Raw genomic sequence first — 21,357 nt, 5'->3', positions numbered from 1 at the left:
TTACCCTACTCACCATATCTTGAAGTACTCCAGAGGGCTGGTAATGAACTAATCATTTGATTCTGGTATGTTGACCCTGGATGATATCTAAAACTGCAGAACACCGGACCTTGAGGCCTGGAGTTCCCCACCCCTGCTTTACAGGTTATCCAAAGTGGACTTTTTGAAGTTTCCTCCAGTGAATCATCAGTGTTTTTTTTCTTTTTAAAATCCCTCTACATCACAGACATTACATTGGTGCAAATTTTGCTATTAAAATCCCTCAAAAATTCAATGAATGAAGACACAGGACACAGGAAATACTTTTTTTTACTAAAAGAATAAATTTTATTTCAGCACTGTAAGTCATTTCCCAACCAGTACAAACATGACTGCCATCTTTGTCTCTTTCTGAACCATTCCTCCCCTGCCTCTGTGAGATCAGACCACCAACAGCCAGACAAATTAAAAACAAAAGAACAAAAAAAACTTTCTCTCACCTTTCCACAAACCGTCTGGTGCTTCCATAATGCTAACAATGATGACAAATTATACCAACCATAATTATAACAGCAATAATGATGATGATAATATTTCTATAACAATAATATTATGGATAAATTTTAACCCTTTTTTCGCTGCACAGGTAGTTTTTGGGTGGTTCCGGGTACTGATGCGTTGACCGATGTGATGTGAAACGGCCCCCAACTTGACGGGGACGGGGACTTGGCCACGAAGGGAGGGAGGTGGAAGGGGGGGACAGGTTATTCTGAACCTTCTGGGGGGCTGTTGAGGGGGGGAGAGTGGCAGTGTAGAGAGAGACAGAAATTAGGGACCCTTATTCAAACCGGACAAGAATGCTGTGAGATTTCCTGGACAGATACAACCCAACCGATGACTCCTTTCTGTATGACAGAAGATAATACTGTTTCATTTCTACAATAATACATGCACACACTCCTGTTCCGGGGCTTTTGCTTCTCTTCAGAGGATGCTCCCGTTTTCGTGGGCAGAGAGGTGGGGGTTACTTTTAACCAGCTTTATGACACAAATACTATCATTTCAGTCAGAGAGCAAGAATTTTCCTCACAGCGCTTCAGCTGAGACAGTTTAAACCTCCTGATTTAAATCAGAAACTGGAAATAAAATTTTATGATGATCAAAGCGAGATGTAAGCCATGGATTGGAATTTGTTAACTAGGACTGCAGCTAAGGCTTGCTTTATTGATTCCTTCAAAATAAAACCGCTTTTAGCAGAGAAAATGTCTTAAAATTGCTTCTTTTTATTTGAACAAAAGCCTCTAAACCAATAAATGCCCTAACTAAGATGGAAAATAATTTTTATTCACTATAAAAACAGGATGTTGACTATGGACTGGGATTAACTAACAAGTTCTGCAACTTGCAATGATTTTCACTACTGATGTCAAAAGTAACAGACAGCATCTTAAAATCTCTTATTTTTGTCAGACCAACTGTCTAAAATTTATATATTTAGCCTAAATCATATCCGATCATGAAGTCAATGATGCAGCTAACAATTCCTTTAAATATAACTTAATGATTGCACTAAAATGTGCCAGGAAGTAGCTGTATTTTCTGCAGCTTGATGAGACTAACGTCAATTAGCTTGTTATGGTTTAAACGTACAAATGTCAGAATAAAACACTAATTTCCACCAAGAGATCGGCCCTACATCTACCAAATATGCATTCTGATTTTTAGTAAGTGACAGAAAATTGCTCATCTTGCAGCAGCAAAACGGCATAATTAAAATCGCAAGTTCAAGTCCACAAAACTATGAGATTCTATCAAATTATTTTGTATGAGAAGCCCGAAAGCTCTGAAAGCAGATCCTCATGGCTAAAATGTTTATTTCCTTGATGTGAATAAATCTCCTGGATGGTCGATCAATCTCAGATTCGCACTGTGAGGAAAACTGTCTCTCTTTCCTCCGCCTCAGTGCCCACGTACAGCATGAAAAGACCCGCTCAGCTCAAGTCCTGGGAGCTAAAAGACAATGTTTTGAAGAAGAAGAAGAAAAAAAAAAAAAAGCAATAGAGGGTGCCAAGAAGCTCGGCGTGACAGAGAACATATTTGTCAGGTGTCGTTCCTTCTTCCCGTGTGTGTGGTTACTTGTAATAATTTGATGTGATAGGAGCAAGTGGAGCAGTTCACACCGCCTAAAACTTCACCATGAGGAGCGAGCGGGAGATTTTGATGAGACACTCACTCGCCGCCCGGTCCGTCTGCATCTCCACGAAAACCACAGTATGAAAAACAACAAAAATAAAAATGAAACACCACACCGTTACCTCACAGATCTGTCGGATAAATCACACGTGCTGTAATGTCATTATACATATAATCATCAGAAACTTATTACTCAGGGTGGAGGGGCGGGGAGCTGTCAATGTTGGGCAGGGGGAGGGGCTATAGAGGAGCTTGTTTTTGGGGGGGCGGTGGGATAGACGGGGATACTAGGTGTACTTTGGTTCTCAGGTGTTCACAAGAGATATTTCGCTGCTTTGTGCAAGGGCGCAGAGTTGAGCTTTGATTAACGACGAAGAGCGAAAACTCGTTATCGGGGATAATATGAGAATCGAACATAGTGCAGACGACGATTTTCAATCCGAAAAAACGGGCAATATTTACTTACGTACAATAATAAAACGGTGAAGTGGTCTACAGATGCCATATAAAATACAGGTAAGGAAAATGGCGATCGTTACAGTTCAAATCTCTAGGTTGGCTAAGCGTATTTCAGTACTAACTGAAGCGATGGTAGAAGGATTAGATTAGAAGATGTAATAACATTAAAAATAGTAAGAAAAAACACATTTTGCACAATTGAATAAAACAGTTTTGATTTTTTTTTCAGATTTTTTTTAAATCCACTCTGGCTAGATACATACAGAAACTGATTATCAACGTTAATATAACCTTTACTGTTAGTTGGGTTGATTAAGGGGGCGGGGCAGCCCGAAGAGAAAAAGAGAAAAAATAAAAACGGCCAATAGAAACGGTCCTAAAGGGGCTAACGGAGCGGCAGAGAAGGAGGTGAAAGGAAACTGAGATACAGTGGGAGGAGGACAGGGGTGGGATTAACCTGTGTGGAGGATATCTGTGTGCGTGTCTGCAGTGGGCTTGATTTATGTGTGTATGTGTCTGTGTGTGTTTTCGTGGATGTAAGTACTCTACAAGGAGGCCGAGGAAAAATTTGAGGGTGGGAGAAAAGAATAAATGGATGAACAGCGAGAAGAAGTGTCATAGCAGGGGCGGGTTAGAGGATAACAAGCATAAAAATCACTGATCAAATACCTATCAAACTAAAACAGACGAGGACAAAAGAGGGACACTACATCATGTGTTGTGTTGACTTTTTTTTTCTTTTTTTTTTTCCAAACTACCTACTGTGTAACTCAGGATTTAACATCTATATATCCGTGTGTTTATTATGTGCGTGTATTCTAAAAATGTGTCAGTGTGCGCGTGTTTCTCCAATCTGTGTCCATGCAGCAAAAACTTGAACGTGAATGTGGGATTTATTTTTTTTTTCTTCCTCCTCGCGGTCAGTAGAAAGTGTTACCAAAAAAGATCTCCGATGAACTGATGACCACTCCACTGGGAACTGAAACTGCACGAAAAGAAATCACTTCAGCACGAAAGCAGAGAGAATGCCGCTGGTAACAAATCAACTGATTCCTCTGTGTGTGTGTTTATGTATTGTGAACGTGTGTGTGTGTGTGTAACTGTTATCTGGCGAGCGAATCGAGAGAGGGCATCAAATACCAGGTCACACTCTGGATCGCCGCAGAAAAGCCATCTTCTAACAATGTACTGCTGTAATACACGTATTTGTAGTAATGTCAAAAGTTGAAAGCAGTTAAGTATATGACTCCTAGTAATTCTAGACTTAGTATTTCGGCCAGTGGAGCTATATTCTCTAGCCTAGTCTTGGTGTCTGTTTTACAGTCCTGTGTTAAGCCCCGACACTGTTTACCTACTCTCAACCTAAGAACACCTAAAGTGCTCGTAGATCCCTACCCATTAACGGCTAACTAGTCCGAACCTTTTTTTGATTTCATTTGGTGTTGGTGTAAGAGGCGGCGGCGTGGCCTCGGCGGGCCTACGCTCACGGCTGGGTCGACTGTCAGCGTGTCACTGTAAATGGCTGAGTTCATAACAGAGGGGATGTCTGACGCGACTACATTAACACTTACTTATATATATTTATATATATAGTCAGGGTCTTCTGTTTCCTTCAAAAAACAAAAAAGAAACGAAAAAAGAAAGAAAAAAAAAAGCATTTCATAGGAGCTTTTTTCTTCCGTGTTAAATTTTGTGGCACACGATGAAGCGCAAGTCATCAATGTAGTAAGAAAATAAGGTGCTTCTTTGCTGACTTGCCCTTTTTTCCATGTGACGAGTTTATTTCAGCCTCTCTACGTACGTTTTAGAGAGATTACAACGACCATGGCCAGCATCTCTCAGGCAGTATCTGTCGCTCTACTGCTTTGACGTTTGCAGTTGTGCTACAGCTAATCGTTAAGAAGGTACATGCTTGTATTTCCTTTGTCAGATGAGACGTTACTGTGTGTGTGTGGAGGTGGGGGACACATTTCATTCTCTACAAACATAAATGCTCTAATAAAACATTTCCTAGAAGTCTCAGATTGTGAGCGGCACGCTCGGGGGTCCGCCACGAGGCCTCCCTCTCCCCTGTCAAGTGACGATGCGGTCCAGCCCGTGAAGGCTCGCGCCACGCTCGGCTGAGGCGCTTCAGGGGCAGGGAAGTGCTTCCTGCTGGTCTAAAGTGACACACCGGAGCTTCGCCGAGCAGCGGCTCTCAGTGTCGGGCATTCGTAATGACAACAGCTGCTCAATCTTTTGAGGCTTTGCTGCCACGCCCCTTTTATATCACATGTGTCTTATGAAAATACACTTTGGAAATAGTTTTTAAGAAATCTGAAATGATTCCCAGGATCTCCTCGACGTGGACGATCAAGACTCCTTTTAGCTTCATAGCAAAGTGAATGTATGAGGGCAGTCTGAGGGGAACTCTGCCTGGCAGCAGTCGCCCAAAAACCTCACCGCTCATTTCCATCTTTTACTGGACAGTTTCCATTCCTACGTTTTTGGCCTTTAACTGAAGAAGGTGCCTCAGAGAGGTTGTCATTTCTATATCAACTGTTAGAGGACTGTCCAGTGTGGTTTAACATTTTTTAAAACAAAGTGCTTCTTTGTCTGAAACCACTCTGTTCACATTCTGACGTCTCTCAAATAGATCTCTACCTTTAAATGTAGATCTATGTGTCATAATGATTTAATCGGGCGCGGGGAACGCCCCTCACCGACTGTCAATTCAACTGTCTAGGGGCTTGTTGAAATCCATTATATTTAAATAGAACATTAAGTGCTTCTGCTGGGGTAGTACAATCAAAGCTTTGGGAGGAGGGGGCCGGGGTGAGGGGTGGGACAATAACATAATAATGCAATTTTTTTTTCTTTTTTTGGAGGGTCGGGGGGAAATCTTGCATACTGTAGGGCTTAAGGTGCATAAATTCATGGGATCTCTTAGCACAGCTAAGTACTAGGCTATGCTACACTGGGCAAAGTAAGATATCACACTAATGCCGTGGTGGTGCAGAAGTGCTTCAGTGACTGATTAACCAATCAAATCAATCAATCAAAGAATAAAACGAAACAAAAAATAACGGGGTTTGATGCGAGTGCTACCGCTGCATGTTTAGCAGCGCTGCCCGCCGACCTGGTTGCAGAATGGAGTTTGGCAAGGGTCGCTGCACAGAAGAGTCAGACTCTGAACATCTCTGACCTCTCGTGAGTTGGCTATGGCAACAAACCACATCAACATACAACGACTGCCTGTCACCGTTGCTGCATGCTTAACGTTTGTGTGCAGAGTCGAACAACGGGACGACTCAAAAAACTAAATAATCAAACTGTACAAACAGCCCTAATAAACGGGGGCGGGATTGATTAAAGATGTGGCGGTGATGGGGCGGGGTTTTAAGCTTATTTCACTCTGAGTGAGGATAGGGGAGGATTTTTTTCTTTTGACAGGTGGGGCGCTTACGGACTCATGGAAAAACGTCTCTTTAGAAACAATGTAAAACCATATGAGAAAACTTATAGGGGGGAGGGGGGAACGGCTAACTGGTTTAGCTAATCACACGTCGCAGCAGAGGAGGCGAGGACGGGCCTCCCGTCGCCTCCTGCGCCGTGTGATGATGTGCACAGCTAGCAGACAGGGCTACAAAAACAGGGAAAGGCAGTCGAACACAGATAACTCTCTTAGAGCAGCACATCCTGATAAGGATGCCATCACTCCTCCTTCTGTAGTGCTCCGTCTGACGGGCAGTCGTCAAGGCAACAGGGGGCCTCCACTTCCACCCCCTCTGATTGGTTGTCTCTGCTGGCTAAGGCACACGGGGTTGGCTGGGCCAGGGGAGTCAGCTCCAAGGGCTGGCCGATGGCGGAGGCTGCTGAGCTGCCATTCAGCTGCTGAGAGGCAACCTCTGGCGTGGAGCCCACCTCCTCGGAGGGCTTTGGGGGACTGCTGGATGGGGGGGACGACGTCTGGGGAAGGAGAGACAGAAATGTTGGAGTGCAACAAAGTTGACGTCCACGCCTGATTTCAGTGTTCACCTGAGAGTACAGAGGCTTGTCTGGGTTTGTCTGCTGTCACACCTGTGTTCTGTTGGCAGTTGTCTTCTTCCCTCCCCTTAGTTTTGCTGGAGTCTCTTTACCCCTCCTGTGGTGCACAAAGAGAAAGGCTTTTTAAAAAAAGTCTCCACTGGGTTAACATTACAGTTCTTTTAGGTCGGCTCCAATGCATGAAGTGGCTAGTATAACCTTTAGGCCTTTGACTAGAGATGAACTAACTGGCTGGTGACCAGAGCAGCTGATCAGCCTCAAATATATCCAGTTCTGTAGCTTTATATTCAGTCTTTTTAGAATGATTTTACATAATGTAAACAGGAGGGAGGGAAAAATACTACACACTAGTTTAAAAGCAGGAAAACACAGGAAACGGTCAAAACACAACTCAATATTCAGGATTAAACTAAATTAGGGCTGCCACAAACGATTATTTTGATAGTCGACTAGTCACCGATTATTTTTGCGATTAGTCGACTAATCAGATCATCATCCATTGGACGTACAACGTACAGCTTATTGCACCAGCAGCATCTGCTCTTATATAACTATCATTAGCTTACAGCTTTAAGTGTTTAAGGTGCTAACTAAAAATAAAGACAAGATGATAGTTTATTAAATTTTAATGACATTTGCAGATTGTTTCGGTGAGGTTTAATAAACTCCTTGCTATCTAAAATATAACAGGACACCGGAGTAAATTCTCGAGCATCTCACACTTCTGATAATCAGCCGTCTGCTTGACATTTATTCAGCTGTGTAAAAACTTTAATCTCAGCCAAACCGATTTACTCAGGAATAAATAAAATACAAAAAAAAAGCCAAACAATAACATTTTTAATTTATCTAAGTGACTCATATATTTAACATGAGCAGCGAAAGACGGCGGTGGGTTTGAAAACGATTTGCCGGGAGTCCGGTGTTCTCACGGCTCTAGTGAGCCTTGAACCCCGGCTAGCTATCGAGCTAGTGGGTAACAGACGCCTCCGAAAACGTCGGAGCGCTTTTGAAAATATGTGGTGTCTTGATAAACTGAGCAGATATTTGAGGTTTACACAGCTACATTCTCGCCTGAAAATATGTTAAACGTTTATTTTGTGACCCAGAAAGAATAATAAGAGTAACATTAAAACTAACTAGCTGCCGCCATTGTTGGAAACTGAGCTGGGCCGCGCTATGAATTCTGGGATACAGCTTCTTCTTCGGGGTTTAACGGCAGCTGGCATCCTTGTACATGCAGTGCTGCCCTCTTCTGTTTCAGTCCGTTATTACACTCTTAAATCCTGCTTTGATAGTCGACGTAATCGTGACTAGTCGACTAATCGTGGCAGCCCTAAACTAAATGCTGTTCTACTTATCATGTAGTTGAAAGAATAACCAACTCATATTGCGCATTTGGGATGGTGACTTCACGGCGGTCATCTTTTGTACAGGCTATGATCGACACAGGATTTGTTTCATTAAGTAGTGATCTCTTTTTTACAACTGTCTGTCCTTGAAGTCCGAACAGTAAGAGCTGACTTTACAAACTTGATCCAAGAAAGAGGCGATCGATGGTTTTCAGAGGCTGAAGAAGACTCGTCACTATAAGAAAGATGAATTTTGAGAAGAATTTGTTTCCCTGTCAATGTAGATTTTTACTACTTTGATATATTAATTAGATACCAGAGCTGTTAATAAACGGAAAGAAGCCCAGAGACTATGGCTCAAACGACATCATGACTTTTTAAACTCAAGCCGCTTATTCAAACCCTGCAATGTGTTTATTTTACTTGAAAAAAAATTATAGCAGAACTCACCCTTTCCCGGCTCCCACTGACACCACCTGCATGTTCAAGCCCCCTCTCCCACGGACTGGTTTGTTGCCAGCCCACTGACCAACCACCATGCCAGCGATCTCCAGTTTCCCTCCCTGAGGGGGGATGGACTGAATGCCTGAAAGAAAAGATTGCAAAGTCACTACACACCAACTCCCTGTGTTCCTGTTTATATTCCATATTATCTTAATAGGACATAAACTGCGTATTTATCTATATTCTACCATGTTTTGTCACCTAGTAGATAACCATGCACACAGTTTTATACCAACAAGAAACTGTACAACATTAGTCTGGAGTCAGAAACATTTTCTTGTATCAATTAAATGTAACTGCATTACATACAAGACAACTTTCTGTTCAATCTGTAAAAGGAAATCTATTCTGCTTCATACTGAGGTCAGTGTATATTCAACGACTACTTGAGTCGTACAAATCTCAGTTTTCAGACTGCTCCAAATGCTCAAGAAGTATTTTCCTGCTTTGTAACTCACAGAGTGGATATTTATAATATGGTCATCTCAGAGCTCAAATGTTTTGTTTGCAACAAACAATCAGAAAAAAGTTGCTTAAAAGAAGTTGGAAAGGAGCTAAAACTACTTGTTTCAAACAGTGGATGAACTGTGGCATACCTGGGAAGCCTCGGGGTCTGTGCTGGGCTGGGTGGTGTGGATGATGTGGGTGATGCGGGGGCATGCCGCCCATGGGACGGGGTGGGTAGAGAGGAGGCATGGGGTAGAAAGGGGGCATCATGGCAGGGGGAAGGAAGGCAGGAGGTGGAAGAGGTGGTGGTGGAGGAGGAGGGCGAGACAGGTTAATGCCCTCGAGGATCGCCTGGCGCATCTTCTCGACCTTGGACACCAGCTCTTCCTGCAGAGAAGAAAGAATTACGGCTGTTAATACGCGACAGATACAGAGTAGATCCCACTTTCTCTTTAACTGTCACTTTTATTATCCATAAAACTGGAGTGGGCATATTGATGTATGGAAAAATAATAATAATAAAAAATAATAATAAAAATAAGTGTTTCTCTCTGATGGCGACTCAGTGCTACGTTTTTCCTCCCACGCCAATAGTGTAACTCCATACATATAGATATCTATTAACTTATCTTCCTCCAATATCTTATGTATGCACCTATGTGGGTCAGGACGTAGTTAGTTGTACTCTCACAGTTCTGGATGTAGCATGCACCACACTCATTAACCCCCCCAAATCTATCCTGCTTATTTTAACTTGTCCTGTTTCCGAGGCTGCATGTCTGCATTCTGTCTTATTGAAGTTCTATTTTTGCAAAAAGTTAAATATAAATATATTCTTGCCATACGGTAAGTCACTTTATTACAAAGGTTTAATAACATATGAAACACAGCACAAGCCCATTTTAGCCCATGTGACACCGTCACAATGATTTCAAACACAATTTTTATTCATTTTCAATCTGCTGTCATTTCAGCTGTGAGGATGAATAAAGCTTTTTTCTGAAGCTCTTTATCACAGGTCTGTGTGCTTCCTCCTGTACTCATTTTTCATTCTGTTCTTTTAATGTCTACTTTAAAATTTGGCCATGGGATAACAGCTGGAAACTTTGTTAACACACACATTCAGAGACATGGTGACTCATTTGCACTTCTCCTGATAAAGTGAACTGAGCAGCCAGCCTCCACCACGGTCACTGATTAGGGCTTCAACCAAAAAACACAAAACAAGTCTTTAATTCCTTCAATAATTCAGTTTTGTATTTGTGTTAATTCTTATAGTACTTTCTATTTTTTTTATTAATTTAGCTGTTTAGCATGATGAAACATCGCTGCCCTAGCAAGCTAGCAACAGAAATATAAAGTTAAACTGATCAGTGATATTCTATTAATGTAAATTTACAGTACCCTACAGGAACTAATGCGTTAATAAGGCAAGTTTTGTATCACGGCTGGGTAAGCTGATACTGTGTGTTTATTTTGGGGGTTTTAAAGGCTTCGTTTGACTGGAACAGCACAGGAACACTGGAATGGACCTGAGCTCAGAGCGCTGCGGTAAGCATCAGGCCCATGGGCTGCCAGATGAGCTCCTATATGAAGTACACCAAGGCTCTTAAATAAAGCCAATATTTGCACGACCACAGTCATTAAAATGGTCTCAATTTTGACTTGTCTCAATGTCTTATTTGTTTCTATCCCAATGAAGGTCGCCAAGAAAATTTGTGGTTTATATTTTTTTGAATGTTTTTTTGGTGCTTTTAGGTCAAAGGCAGTGTAGAGCAGATGGCCTGAGGGTGGAGTTGATCGACCATCCCAGTACATGCAGCGTGCTCCAATCATTTACAATTGTTACGTTTTTGTGTTATTGTTGGGGGGGAAAAAAGGACAATTACAATATGTAACAAATTTAAAAAAATATATTTAGAAGGCAGCTGACTTAATCTTTTTTTGACTCCTAGTTTTTCTTGTCCAACATCCCATTTTATTCACCTCTGCGCACTCCCATTTTCTATAGTTATTGGTTTGTGCCGTGTATTTATTTCAAACAGCTGTTAGCTTGTGTTTTTATAAGCTGTATTGGTGTGTCCAACTTAAATGGGCAGAGTAACCGTAAATCATTTTGAATCAATATTACACTTCAAGTCTTAAAACAAAAGAAGATATGAACTTCCCCATCCTGCTCTTTAAAATAACCTTTACAAATTTCTTAAATTGTGGGGGAAGGTGGAAAAAGTCCATTTTAAAAGCCATTTACACACAGAGCTGTATGATGACTGGACTATAATTCACCCTCCAACAGGGATTTTGGGACATGAAAGACAAACGATGGTCACACTCAGCCCTGCTCTGCTTCGTACCTGCCCCTCACACATGTCCAGCAGGGCGGCTCGGTCGCGGGCGGCTCGGGCCAGTTTGCTCTGGAACAGTTTGCCGTCGAAGAAGCCCCAGGGGCAGCAGTGTTCCCACGGCAACGGCTGACCGCAGACATCATTGATAAACAGCGCCGTATCGACGCCGGCCATAAAGAGAGCAGCCAGCTGCACGCCGCGAGCATCCACCTTCTCCACCTGACAGCCAACACACAGATGAAAAATGACAGCATTTAAGAGGTGGGAACAGAAACGAGAGCAGAGAGGTGACGGCGCTGAAGAGCTGCGAGGTCTCTGCGACACGTGAGCGTGCACTCTTCTCAGAGACTTTAGCTTATCGGGGATTTTACTGACTCTACAGAGTTTCATAAAGGCGCCTACACACTGCGCTCTATGGAGGTTCACTGCCACCCACATCACAGCTGATGCATGTATCATGATAATCAATACCTACTCAGGGCCAAGAAGCACATCGCCACTATTCATTTTCACGCTACTTCCTCCTTGGCTCGGTCGATGATACATCATTCAAACAAAGCTTCTGTTAAAACTGAACTAAATTTTCCTTCCACAGTTGAATCTTAACTTTTTTCGAGGTTTTTTTACCGCCACCTTTTCTGTTTGGGTTTATTTTGCTGTTTTCACATTTAATGGTGCATGATTGTGCATTTTGGCTTCTTGTGGATCTCCTGTTTTTTTATAACCTGCTTCACATAGTACAGCCAGGATTTCAAAAGAAAATTTGAAAAACGTGGCAATGACTTCACTGAGTGAGTTCTGATTTTTTTTGTAGTTTTCTGGAATTAACTTCTGGAGTTGTGACACATATCCTTAAGGAGAAACACGGAGCATGTCGAGGATGCATCAACCATGACCGTGGCATGAAAACCTACGCAAAAGCGGGAGTGTTTGCAGTCAGCTGGCAGTTTGGGTACGTCGCGTCCACCTGCAATGAGCTCCTTCGCCGATGGAAGCGGAGTATAAAGTATGTGATATAACCAGTCTGTGGGATACTCTTGATTCGTTGGTCCGAGCCAGCCGTGGAGAAAGGCGAAGTTATAACAAAAAGAGAGGAAGTGAAAACGAGTGTCCATTAGAGCCGCAGCCTGTTCTTTTCATGCTGTATTTTTCATTTTTGGTGGGGTTTTTTTTTTTTTTTTTGCAGTTCACCTATTTCTAGTGAACTCTGCCGTCACTCCCTCCCTTATTTCAGTCCACTTGTCAACCGGTAAGCATTCAGCAAACGCATTCCCCATCCAATTCCAGCGACATGGAGTCGGCATCTGAGGTGTGTGAAAACCCATCTCCACTCACCATTCAAATGGAAACATATGAGAAGACAATAAATTACACTTTAACATGCCATTACATTCTTCCCTTATTAACCAAACTGCCTCAGAGGGAAAGGATGTTTTATTTTTCAGCACTTCAGTTTTCTCAAACAGCACCAAGACATATAATTTACACCACAAAGCAAGAAAAATAAGTGCAGGAACAACTCTTATTAATGATTATTCCCTGAAAGGAGGGGACTCTCACCTTCAGCTCCTGTAGCTGGTCAGGCTCATAGAGCTGGCTGGAAACAGCTTGGGCCAGGAAGGCATCGAGCTCATGTCTCTGGAGGATCCTTCCTCCAGGCCACTGCATCATATACCTGAAAGAACAATAATTAATTCAAACAGTGCCCTGGAAGTTTTCAGTTTTAATAAGCAACAACAGAAGCAGAAACTGTAGTTTTCTTTCATTCTTCAGGGAATATGACATAACAGTTCTCAGAGACACACACTTATATTTAAATCAAAAGGATGACTCGAGTGCAGATTTCGATGAAAAAAAGAACAATAAAAAAAGATTAACTTCAGCATCACTCTTACACTCTTCTTACATGACTGGAGTGGAAAATCTTTAAATCAGTTTTTATTGCTTATTGTATGAACGAAAATGATTTCTTGCAACACAAATTGTGACAAACAAAAGCAATTATATTTATTTTAGGGGATATCGAACAGTCGAACGCTGATGTGCTTTTTCAACATGTACGCAATGAGGAAGTGAAACTGGGAGTCTTGGGCTAACACACGCAGCATTAACCTGCATGTTTCTGAGAAACCGGAGCTCCCAGGCAAAAGCCAGAACAAGCCCAGAGACATCCTGCACCATTACATAAATCAATCCTAGGCAAGGCATACATTCGGTGCCAGTAAGCTGTTCCAGTTCATGTCTGAAATGCAAAAGTGAATTTTCATCTCGTTATTTGTTAATTTCTCAAGTGTGCCTGTTGTAAATGTTCCTTCCTGCTGTCACTTTGTCTGCATCAACAAGGCTGAAGCTTCCCTTCATGTTTCACTCGTGAAAAACAAAGCAGCAACTATTACCTCTCTGATGAATTAAAACGTAGTTACATTTAACTGTAAAGCATATAAATACCCACACAAATCAAAAATAATCAGCACGTTGTTTAGTTTGTCTCCAGAAAAAGAAAGCAGGGCAATCTTGTGTAGGATTTATGCTGCAAAGGCTGAGTTACTGGCTCCATTGTATGAACAGACATGTCATTTTCTGTCAACCTACTGATGAGCCTTTTTCACAGAAGACATCCTGACATGTCACAGTAAGAAAAGCACTGCTATAAATAATAACGCGACTGTTGAACTGCAATTAGAGTCCTGGTGTTGGGAGTGCTGGCTCACTACAGCGCTGATGGGGTTTAATGGGAGAGCAGACAAAGTTTTTGTTAATGGTATTACACGTGTCTTTCCTGCTGTAGTTAGTGGAAATGTCGGTCTTTTTAATTTGTAACTATTTGTTATAATCTACTTTAATAACAAGCAGACAGGAGGATACTTCTAAGGCTGTAATCCATGTCTCCAGCTGGTTTATCAACAAGTGAAACCAGATTCAAGCAGTGTGTATTTATTTTATTCTTGTAACGCGTGACCCTGAGCAAAGGTTGCTCTGACCTGAGTTTTTGGGCAGAATTGCTCCGTAAATACAGCCACGAATGAGGACTGAGAGGAGACAGGAGATCGGCAATAAGAGAACATGACAAGAACAAGACACGTGCTGGAGCGCCACAGTTCACGGCCTTGTTTGCAGAAGACATTCTGGCTTTAACAGGTATAATTATGACATCGAACTGAGTGACATTTATCGTTGTGAGCTTCCTGTTCTGTGGTAGCCTGTATGCTGACTCACTGTTTGACAGGAGCAGAGCCATCGTTATCATAACGGACATCACGTGTGACAAAACTACTACAAACAGTAAGGTGTCAGTTTAAACTGAGTAAATTTAGCATTTGATGAACTGGATAAACATAAATACTACAAACAAATATAAATGGCATATACCTGCTACTGCTCAAGTCTAGGATATTACTGTTATTACTGAACAATGGCCAAAAAGAGTAAATCTTAAGGAAACCAGTAGGGGTTTTTAAGCTTCAAGAGAAAGGTTTTCTTAAGACAGGGCTCTAGACTAACTTTTTGCCATGGGCGCACTGGTGAGAATGAAACAGAAAAACATGAAGGAGATTTTTCTGGCCTGGCTTTTTATAGCAGATAACCTTAAAAATATTCTGCAATATTCTGCAGTTTTGCATAATTTTAAAAAGTTTAAATTTCTTCAGTATTGAACAGCAGAAATTTGGCTTTCTTGTCCGAGGTCATTTAAGTGAAAAAAAAAAAAGAAAAGAAAAAGACAGCAGCCGACAGCGCTGTAAACAACGGTAGACTGGTGGGTAATAAGCGAATGAATAATGCAGAAAACAGATTTGAGACGGGAAACTGTTCTTGAAATACAGAGAGAGAGAGAGAGAGAGAGAGAGCTAGCTGTGCATGAAGTGTGATTTTTATCGTGGTGGAAGCAAAACAGCAAAAGTCAGAGGGAATTCATGACGACATTTATCAAATGTGAAGCGCAGTTTGCTGCTTCTTTTGCTGCTGGCTCGGTGAATTTTGGTTGGAGAGAGACAAAACCTGCAGCTCAGAATCAGCGCAAAAAGACGTAAACACAGAGCGGACCCGACGCATCAGATTCGCTGAGCTCCGACAGCGTTTCCATGTACGGACCATCGGGTGAGAAAGCCGAGAAAGACAAAGCTGATTCTGATGCGTCGGGTACGCTCTGTGTTTACGTCTTCGTGTGGAATCCGTGTACCTGCTCTCATTTGCTGTTTGGTGATTGTTAAATAGTTTTGTGAGCTTTAATCTGAGAATCAGTCCACACCTGGACTTTCAACTGGACCACAGCCAATCAGAGAGGTCCCGCCCCTGACCATCTCCGATTGGTTTAGTCCACAATTTTATTTTTATTTTTTTTTAGTCGCACCACTGAAAAATTTGGTTCGCAAGAGTTAAGTCTTGCAAAATGTGTTTTATGTATCACCATTATCACTAAACAATAGTGCCTCTGGGAAAATTCAGGAGAAAAATGTAAATACTTTGAATTACCTATGACATCAGCCTAAAAAAACTGTTTCATTGTAACAAAGGCAGAAGTAACATTGGATCAATTCTCAAGCAGGGAGAGGAAAAAATAAAAAATAAAGACACAAGGTCTGTTTTTCTTTTCTTTTTTTTAACTATTTGACCAGATTCCTTGACATGTTTTAAAGTAACTACCTACAGGAATTGTCAAGATGCCTGCTGAGTGCCAAAACTTGCTTCTGAAAGGATTGGCTGTTTGGTTATACCCAATTATGCACATATTTTGCTCTGTCACCTTTATACAGGGCAGTATTTGCAACAGAAAACATATTTGGATATCCCACCCTCCAAAAAACCCTATTTGCCAAATTTAGATTTGCACCCAGCAAAGCGTTTTAAAATCCCTATAACTGATGATACCTGAGCACGCAGCACATGAGCAGCAGATGCTGTGGGACCTGTGCTGGGTTGAGGAGGGCTGGGCAGTCAGAGCGTAGGCAGGCCAGGAAGGCCCTGGTTCTCCTGGAGCGGTCCTCGCTGGCACGACCTAACCAGAGCCGCCGGAGGTTGGGGCAGGTCCACTCACGGAAACACAAGGCGGGAACCAGCTCTGGTGTTAGGGCCGACTTGGCCTTACCGCTGCTCCACTCTTTGATAATCACTGGAGGAACTGCAACACAGAAACAAATGTTGGAATAATAAGATACATACGGTGGCGTTGCTTATGATGCAGATGCCTCAGTTTTGGAGATTTCCGAAGCTGCTAAAGATGAGAGCATGTAGAGGTTTGAGCTGTTTCACACATAGAGATTCTGCCAGTGCTGTGAAATTGGAATATTTAGTGAAGAGACCTTGAGCTGTAACGACCAGCTGGGTACACAACTTCTGCCTTTGTTTGCCACACATGACAGTCGAGTGAATCTTTTGTAAAACAAAAATTCGAGGATGTCCAACATGTCACTGCAGTCATCATTATTTAATGTTTACAAGCCTGAAGGCTCGTCTGACCTATAATGACAATAAACAACAACTTTAAGTCAGTTAATGTATCTCGAACATCTATGGCTGCCTGAGCCATACCGACTCAAATCAGGTAATGGCAGCATACGTACAAGCCTGATTGGCATACTGACCCAGGTAACAGCAATGTATGAGGAACAGGAGGTTTTAAGCCTGTATATTCCTTGACTTTAACAGTACATCTCCCTACAACACAGGTGTCGAACTCCAGGCCTCGAGGGCCGGTGTTCTGCAGGTTTTAGATGTGTCCTTGATCCAACACAGCTGATTTAAACGGCTAAATTTCCTCCTCAACATGTCTTGAAGTTCTCCAGAAGCCTGGTAATGAACAAATCATTTCATTCAGGTGTGTTGACCCACGGTGATATCTAAAACCTGCAGGACACCGGCCCTCGAGGCCTGGAGTTCGACACCCCTGCCCTACAATGTAATATTAAGTAGTTTCTCAATATGAAATCAAAATGACTTCTGGATGAAAAAGCCCAGGAGCAGATGAAAAACTTCAAATAAGCATCTAGCCAGCTTTCTGACAATTCAGCAAATATACAGCAAATATACCTTTTAGTCAAGAGAACAGAGAAAGGAGAGAAAGGGAAACAAGCACAACTATAGCTAGCAAGATTTTAAACGACAGGTGGCCTAGTAAGAGGCCAACATGAAAAATGTACCAAGTAAGAGTAAGGTTTGGGAGGCTACATGATACTGACTGAAAGTGTAATAAAAATTGAGTATCTGTAGTCTGTAAAGTCTGTAATCTGTCTCAGCTGATGCAAGCTTTAGATGAGAGGCCTATTTAAAGTGAACCAATGTGGCTTCAACACACTTTTTATTCTTGAACTCTAGTAGAGCAGCATGACTTTGTTCTAGCAGTATCCAGTTCACAGCATGCTTGAGCCTTGGTGGTTCACGGGTTCTTCCTGAGCATCCTAACCAACTTCCTCTCATCTGAGGGTGACTGTTCGAGACTTCCTCCAAACATTAGAAAAGTGGAAATACATTCAAGTAACTTCTACTTGCATAGAATTGTTTGAACTAATGATCTTGGAATCTGTAGTTATTTAGAAATGGCTCCAAGAGGCCGTCCCAGCTTGTATAAATCAATATGCACTTCTCCTCCTTAGACCTGCTTTTTAAAGTCATTAAAGATGCATGCCGTACAATCGTTCCAGCTTTGATAAAGAACAGTTCGAAGAAATCATTAAAAGCCCCAACTATGATGACATTCATGCCATCATTCATTCATTCAACTGTAGTTACACTGAGGTTAACTGGTCTCTCAAATGAAAATATTTCAAAGAAAATTGCAGTGTAAAGTGTTTATCCAATCACAATGCCTGTTATTCCATATTGCACTCAGGTATCTAAGTCCATCCCAGACCAAGACCTACCTTCCAGGGGAGCCCTCTTGCGGAGAGCGAGCCTCTCCAGGCGGCGGTGTGTTTCAGCCAGGCTGAAGAGGACGCCGTAGGCATACTGTCTGGCAGCACGGAACAGCAGCGAGGCAGGAGGTAGCTCAGAGTTACACTCATCCTCTATACACACTGGCATCTTCATCTCTCCCTGAGGGATGCAGGGGCATAAGGAATAGTTGAGGACAAAATGAATAAGAGAGCAGGATCGAGAGCTCTAAAGAGTCTCATACGCTCTCTCTTAACAAGACAATATCATTTAGACATGGACAAATGCATAGATACGGCTTTTGAATGAAAACAATAACTATTTAACAGTCTTCTGCAGAGTGGTGCCAGCCTAAGAAGGTGTTTTCAAATTTGTTTATGTTGAGTCTTTCAGTCAGCCTTGAATGTATTTCGTTAGTCCAGTTTAACCTGCAGGAGTATCTGAACACTTAAGTAATGCATTTTTCTATGATCAGCAACAGTTTAATAACCTGAAAAACATGTATGATAGATTAAAACTACACGCTTAGGTTTCATTGTTGCGGTACACCACATTTTACTACAAAACAATTCATTTAAAATTTCAGAAAACCCTTCTTGCTTTTTGGGGTTTTTTTTAAGGAAAATGACATGGGATCGTAGAATATAAATGGCTGGGATGAGGATTAGCACCTACAACATCGAGGCCATACTTCTCAGCCACAAAAGTGTAGCATGCCAGCTGGAAGTTGGAAATTAATTTCTTCGTCAAGTTGTAGCATTGCAGTAACACGGGGATACCGCGGATCGGGGGATAGACAGACGGATTGGTGCAGCATCTGCAGTGTTGCGGATGTTGTACCGGACTGTTGTGGTAAAAAGACAGAGTATAAAACCAAGGCTGTCGTTTCACTGCTCAACATACGTTTCTGCCCTCACCTGTGGACACAAAGTTTAGGTACTAACTGAAAGAATGAGCTCATGGATACAAGGGGCATAAATGAGGCTCCTCCAAAGGGTTGTCTGTGCTGTCTGTGGGCTGAAGCTCCTTTTATCTGACGGGAATGCCTCCTGGCCGCCCTCTTGGTGAGGTGACCCTGGAGCAGACCTAAGACTTGGTGGAGAGATAACGTCTCTTGGCTGGCTTGGGAAAAACGCAGTGTTCTCTCAGAGAAGCTGATGGAGGTGGTTGGAAAGACGGCGGTCTCGGCATCTCTGCTGAGCCTACTTTCCTGCATGTATCCAGGGTTGGTACACATGGCTGAACTTTGATGGATAGATAGGTAGGTGTATGTAAGCATACGATGGCCATTTTTCAGCAACCATAACTTCAGTGTTCAAAAGACACACTGCGCACCTAAGACATACCTATGAGGTTAAAAGAACTTTTTTCCCTCATAACATTTTTCAAACTTATATCCATCCATCCATCCATCCATCTTCATCCGCTTATCCGAGGTCGGGTCGCGGGGGTAGCAGCCTAAGCAAAGAGGTCCAGACCTCCCTCTCCCCAGCCACCTCCTCCAGCTTGTCCGGGGGAATACCGAGGCGTTCCCAGGCCAGCCGAGAGATATAATCTCTCCAGCGTGTCCTGGGTCTGCCCCGGGGCCTCCTCCCGGTGGGACATGCCTGGAACACCTCGCCCAGGAGGCGCCCAGGAGGCATCCTTGCCAGATGCCCGAACCACCTCAGCTGGCTCCTTTCGATGTGGAGCAGCAGCTGCTCTACTCTAAGCCCCTCCCGGATGGCCGAACTTCTCACCCTATCTCTAAGGGAGAGGCCAGCCACCCTTCGGAGGAAGCTCATTTCCGCCGCTTGTATCCGCGATCTCGTTCTTTCGGTCACTACCCACAGCTCGTGGCCATAGGTGAGGGTAGGGACGTAGATCGACCGGTAAATTGAGAGCTTCGCTTTTACACTCAGCTCCCTCTTCACCACGACTGACCGGTGCAGCGTCCGCATTACTGCAGCCGCAGCCCCAATCCGTCTGTCGATCTCCAGCTCCCTTCTCCCATCACTCGCGAACAAGACCCCGAGATACTTGAACTCCTCCACTTGGGGCAGGAACTCATCCCCGACCCGGAGTGGGCACTCCACCCTTTTCCGGCTGAGAACCATGGCCTCAGATTTGGAGGTGCTGATCCTCATTCCCGCTGCGTTACACTCGGCTGCGAACCGCTCCAGTGCGAGCTGGAGGCCCTCACCCGATGAAGCCAACAGAACCACATCATCCGCAAAAATCAGAGATGAGATTCTGAGGCCACCAAAGCGAAAGCCCTCCGCCACTTGGCTGCGCCTAGAAATCCTGTCCATAAAAATTATGAACAGAACCGGAGACAAAGGGCAGCCTTGGCGGAGCCCATCACCCACCGGGAACGAGTCCGACTTATTGCCGGCAATGCGAACCAAGCTCTTGCAACGGTTGTATAGGGATTGAATGGCCCGTAGCAATGGGCCAGACACCCCATACTCGCGCAACACCTCCCACAGGACGCCCCGAGGGACACGGTCGAATGCCTTCTCCAGGTCCACAAAACACATGTAGACTGGTTGGGCAAACTCCCATGCACCCTCAAGTATCCTCGAGAGGACAAAGAGCTGGTCCAGTGTTCCGCGACCAGGACGAAAACCGCATTGTTCCTCCTGTATCCGAGGTTCGACTAGCGGACGAACCCTCCTCTCCAGCACCCTGGCATAGACTTTCCCGGGGAGGCTGAGGAGTGTGATCCCCCCTGTAGTTGGAACACACCCTCCGGTCCCCCTTCTTGAAGATGGGGACCACCACCCCATCAAACTTATATTAGTACAAAAAAACTTTTCTGCTGATTAAAAAGGAACACATTTCGTTAGTTGAGTGTGTGGCTCATGAGTCTCTGTGGGTTTGATTACAATCTCTAAACTTCAAACTTTCAGAAACCTGAAAGTGTTTTTGTCCCAGGAAATGAAGGGTATTCATGTGACACAGTGTTTCATACAGGGGTGTGCACTACTCTCTTCACAAAATAACACCAAAAGGCTCCAACCAGAGAAAGAAGTCAGAAATCCCAGCACAAATCTGAGCAAAAACACCAGTACACAAAGGGGGTTTTCCTGCATAGAAGCACTTTTTGACAACCCGCAGAGACTTTTTAAAGAATTGTAATAAAGTGCCAGAAATATAATGTTTATAAATAGATTTCTGCAACATAACACAGCAAAGGTATGGCGTTG

The 21,357-nt window shown here is 43.2% G+C and overlaps 1 protein-coding gene across 1 annotated transcript in view; it reads right to left on the bottom strand.

Annotated features, from left to right (window-relative positions):
• Positions 1 to 300: 300 nt before the first annotated feature.
• Positions 301 to 21,357, bottom strand: part of fam120c (family with sequence similarity 120 member C) — a 41,779-nt gene continuing 20,722 nt past the window's right edge. The window contains exons 10-17 of the mRNA XM_086278545.1: positions 18,160 to 18,331; positions 16,172 to 16,421; positions 12,866 to 12,980; positions 11,315 to 11,524; positions 9,110 to 9,347; positions 8,460 to 8,595; positions 6,691 to 6,754; positions 301 to 6,579 (exon numbers count right to left, since the gene is read on the bottom strand). Of these exons, the coding sequence (XP_086134671.1) occupies positions 6,325 to 6,579; positions 6,691 to 6,754; positions 8,460 to 8,595; positions 9,110 to 9,347; positions 11,315 to 11,524; positions 12,866 to 12,980; positions 16,172 to 16,421; positions 18,160 to 18,331 (1,440 nt within the window). The 3' untranslated portion in view covers positions 301 to 6,324. The remainder of the gene's footprint in view (positions 6,580 to 6,690; positions 6,755 to 8,459; positions 8,596 to 9,109; positions 9,348 to 11,314; positions 11,525 to 12,865; positions 12,981 to 16,171; positions 16,422 to 18,159; positions 18,332 to 21,357) is intronic.

This window comes from Aulonocara sp. 'chitande type north' Nkhata Bay, linkage group LG20, assembly GCF_057382095.1.
Source record: "Aulonocara sp. 'chitande type north' Nkhata Bay isolate Kocher_YH1m ecotype deep benthic linkage group LG20, A_spYH_male_GT1.1, whole genome shotgun sequence".
NCBI lineage: Eukaryota > Metazoa > Chordata > Actinopteri > Cichliformes > Cichlidae > Aulonocara > Aulonocara sp. 'chitande type north' Nkhata Bay.
The sequence above is the reverse complement of the archived record's forward strand: the minus strand, read 5'-3'. Positions and strand labels throughout refer to the sequence as shown.